This window comes from Saccopteryx leptura, chromosome 10 (assembly GCF_036850995.1).
Source record: "Saccopteryx leptura isolate mSacLep1 chromosome 10, mSacLep1_pri_phased_curated, whole genome shotgun sequence".
In the NCBI taxonomy this organism is placed as follows: Eukaryota; Metazoa; Chordata; class Mammalia; order Chiroptera; family Emballonuridae; genus Saccopteryx; species Saccopteryx leptura.
This window is the reverse complement of record NC_089512.1, coordinates 9,329,229-9,333,160: the sequence shown is the minus strand read 5'-3', so window position 1 is coordinate 9,333,160 and position 3,932 is coordinate 9,329,229. Positions and strand designations below refer to the sequence as shown.

Below are 3,932 nucleotides of genomic sequence, written 5' to 3'. Positions count from 1 at the left end.
TGATGGATCCTGGAAGCAGGATTATAAGGTGAGTTTTTCAAATGATATTGGTACCCACTGCCAAAAGCGCTTCTCAGAAACACAGCACTGATTTACATTTCCATCAGAAATATGTGACAGGGATTGTGTCGCATCATTCTTACCTGCTTTGGGTATTTTCATTAATAAAAAAAATTGACATCTGGTTATTATCTTAGCAGGCAAAAGAAGAGGTTCACTCTCATTAGCATGTCCTTAATTACTAATGTAATTGAGATTTCATATTAATGGCTACTGCATTTTTCGATGACTTATTGGTTAATATCTTTGTTAATTGTATGACAATTGGGCATATAGAATAATTATGGGATAGAAAAATCCAAGTGGTTTTCCTACTGATTTGTAAAATTTCCTGATACATTAGGGGAGTTGATGATAGCATCTTGGTCTTAATTTTTAGTTTGTTATATACATTTTTTCTCCGTATTAACATTTTTGTATTTTATGTTTTATAATGTGTGTCAATTATAAGCCGGGCAATTTCTTTTTCAATAAATTACTTTTTATATTCAAAATGTGCGTACAATGTTTGACCTAATTATTTTTCTAAAAGGTTTTACTTTGTTAAATTAAGAGCTAAGACAGAATGCTTTGGGGGTGAACAAAAGCTACACAGTGATTTGGTGCTGGCCTTCCAAGTCCCTGCCAGGAATCTCTATTAGGCCTGTTTCTGGGGTCAAACTGACCATCTCATTAGGCTCCTTCACATCTCGGCACATGGAAGGAGGCGGTGCATGTGTGGGTGGCAGGCTCCACTCACAGCAGTTTTATATCCTGGTGTCAGCCCCACCCACACCACCCGGGCTCTGTTGGCATCCTTGTGGCTGTCACCTCACTGAGCACAGGGCTCTTAGAGAACACCCCTCCCTCCTGAGCCTAGTTTTGGAGGGTTGCTTTGATGGGAGCAGGTCCTCAGTCACCACATGGGAGTGAATTGATTTGTGGAATAAACAATGGGCATACGAGTCAACTTGAGTCCATCTGCCGAGGATTTCAGTGCAGACACCATAAACAATGCTTTGAAATAATGTATTGAGCTTGAAACTTGATTGAATAAGCTCCTTTCAAAAACAACAAGAGCAGAAGGGTGAGAACAGTAGTACATCTTTGTTATAATCATGAACGTGCACAAGAGAAAACAGGAAGTATAACGAAGTTCATCAACAATGAACATTGTATGTAATAGGGTAAAGAGATTTAGAAGTGAGTTTGAAGTCTGGGGTTTTGAAATAATGACTCTACTTTTTCCATGGCTACTTCCAGATGTGCAACCTTTTATACACAATGTCTGTATCTGGCACTAGACCTGAATTGCTTGATTTTAGTCAGTATAAAAATATTCTCTAATGAAAATTCCATTGTCAAGAACAATTTCCCAACTCTCTTTTTCATTAGGTCTCAAGTTCTGCCATCAGGAGTTCTATGTTCCTGAGGGCTTCCAGCAACCTAAACTCTGAAGGGGGACTCAACTGTGGAAATCACTGTTTCCAAGCTCACTGGTGGTGCGGGTTGACATGAGGGGATGCTCAGTGGCTTTGTTTACAAATATTTATAGTCACGAACCTGGAACCCTGTTTGGCCCAAGCCCATAGCTGACGCCCTCTCCTCTGTCATCCAGAACGACATAGCCCACTCATTCGTCTCCAAGGAGAAGCTCATGGAGAAGACTCAAGGACCAGACATGATCTACCTCAACACCAGGTGGCGTTGCTCCACACTGGTCAGTGGTCACTATCTGGCTGGGACACCCCAAGCTACCTCCCCTCCAGCTACAGCCACTGTGCCTGGAAGATCACTCTTGCTGGGACCTGAGTCAGAACCCGTCAGAGAGTTCCTGCTCCCCTGCAGATGGGGACATGGAGTTGGCCCTGTCCTGGTTCTTGGTGTGGAAGAAGGGGAGCCATTTCCCTGGGCTCAGGGACTGGAGACTGTAGAACAACTCACGTAGGTACTCACGGAACTTCTCTCCAACAAAAACATAAATAATGGGGTTGACACAGCAGTGCATGTAGGAGATCACAGTTGTCACTTGAGTGGCCAGGGCTAGGTGGTCTTTCTGACTACAGTAATTGACTGAAAGAACATCTTCAAAAGCAGAAAGAGACATAGTCAGATTGAAGGGCGTCCAAAAGAGAAAAAAGATGATCATGATGACAAAAATTAGACGAATGGCTTTGGATTTCCTCTCATTGGGTCGTCTGAGCAGAATCTTTATGATCCCCGTGTAGCAGATGATCATGATCACCAGAGGCAAGACCAGCCCCAGGATGTTCAGTTTCATAACCAGAAACTCTCTCCAATGATTGTAGTATGCAGGAGCGATAAGTGAGTTGCAGATGTAATGACCTTCAGTGCCCAGGGAATGTGTAAAGAAAAAGTCTGGAATTGAAGTCAGGATGGCCAGGATCCAGCTGACTATGCTGGTGATGATACCAAATGTAACAGTCCGGACCCGAAGGGCAAACACAGCATGGACGATGGCCAGGTACCTGTCGATGGTCAGCAGGATGATGAAGAAGACCTCACTGTACAGACCTACATAATAAAGCGCTGACAGCAACTTGCACATGACACTGCCAAACACCCAGTTATCTTTGAGAAAGTAGTGAATCCCGAAGGGCAGCGTGAAGACGAAGAGCAGGTCAGAAATGGCCAGGTTGAATAGGTAGATGCTGGTCATGTTCTTGAGCCTCTTGTGTTGCAAGAGGACCAGGACCACCAGGATATTGCCGACCAGGCCAATGACAAATACCAGGGAGAACAAAGTGGACACCACCTGCACTAGAAAAGACCTTACGGTTTCAAACAGGCACGAAGTTGTGTCCCCGTAGTTGACTTTTGGGGTCTTGCCATAGTCCATTGAAATGTTTGAAATTTCCATCATGCTTTCTCCCACGGGTCCAAGTAGATGGTTTCTGTATTTACTTTGCTGGTAAAGGCACTGGGCTCTGGACAACAAGGAGAAGGCAGTTATTATATGACACCAAACACATCACAACTGTTCATTGAGTGAAAAGTGCCAACTTGTAACTATGTCCTGGGACATAACCTTCAACAAAGTGGCCCCAGGTCTTCTTCACTGTCATGGAAATTGTACTTTAATGGAGGGGGGGCATATAGGGGTGAGGGAGACAATAAACTAATGAGTGCACAAACCGTGAAGTCAAATTGTCAAATACTTTGGCAATGACTGTTGGGAAGGGAACGTCTGGTGGATGGAGCACCCAGACAAAGGGAGAGCAACCTCTTTCTTCATCACCAACGCTTCCCTCATGATTCCCACGGACCTGTCATTGGACTCAGTGTTAAAGAATCCGGGAAGGCACCATTTATGTCTCCCATTTTACACATGATGACAAAGAAGTTCACAGTGGGTAGGACACACCTGGGACAATGAGAGCTGGAGCTCACATCCAGTGTGTATCATTCTCACGTCCACTCTTGAAACCACTTGAACTTTAGCCTCCAATCACAGAGCAGGGACCTTGCATTTGGAAGTGCACAGGAGGACATGGTTGAGAAATCAGTCCTGGCTGAGTGTCAAAAACTTACCAATGGATCTTAATGGCCTTTGGAGCTAAGAAGGTTCTATTTTTTTATGTATTTTTTTGGTATATTTCTGAAATGAGAAACGGGGCAGTAGAGAGACAGATTCCTGCATGCACCTAATCAGGATCCACCTGGCAAGCCTATAAGAAGACAATGCTCTGCCTATCTGGGGCCCTTGCTCCATTGCAACCAGAATCGTTCTAGCACCTTAGGTGGAGGCCATTGGGGCATCCTCAGCACCCGGGCCAACACTGGTGCAATGGAACCTTGGCTATGGGAGGGGAAGAGAGAGATAGAGGAAAGGAGTGTGGAAAGGGGTGGAGAAGCAGATGGGAGCTTCTCCT

At 44.5% G+C, this 3,932-nt stretch overlaps 1 protein-coding gene across 1 annotated transcript; it reads right to left on the bottom strand.

Moving 5' to 3' along the window:
* Positions 1-1,852: 1,852 nt before the first annotated feature.
* LOC136382500 (C-C chemokine receptor type 1-like) lies at positions 1,853-2,920 on the bottom strand. The gene has a single exon (XM_066351822.1). The coding sequence runs from the start codon at positions 2,918-2,920 to the stop codon at positions 1,853-1,855; it is 1,068 nt and encodes a 355-aa protein (XP_066207919.1).
* Positions 2,921-3,932: the final 1,012 nt, after the last annotated feature.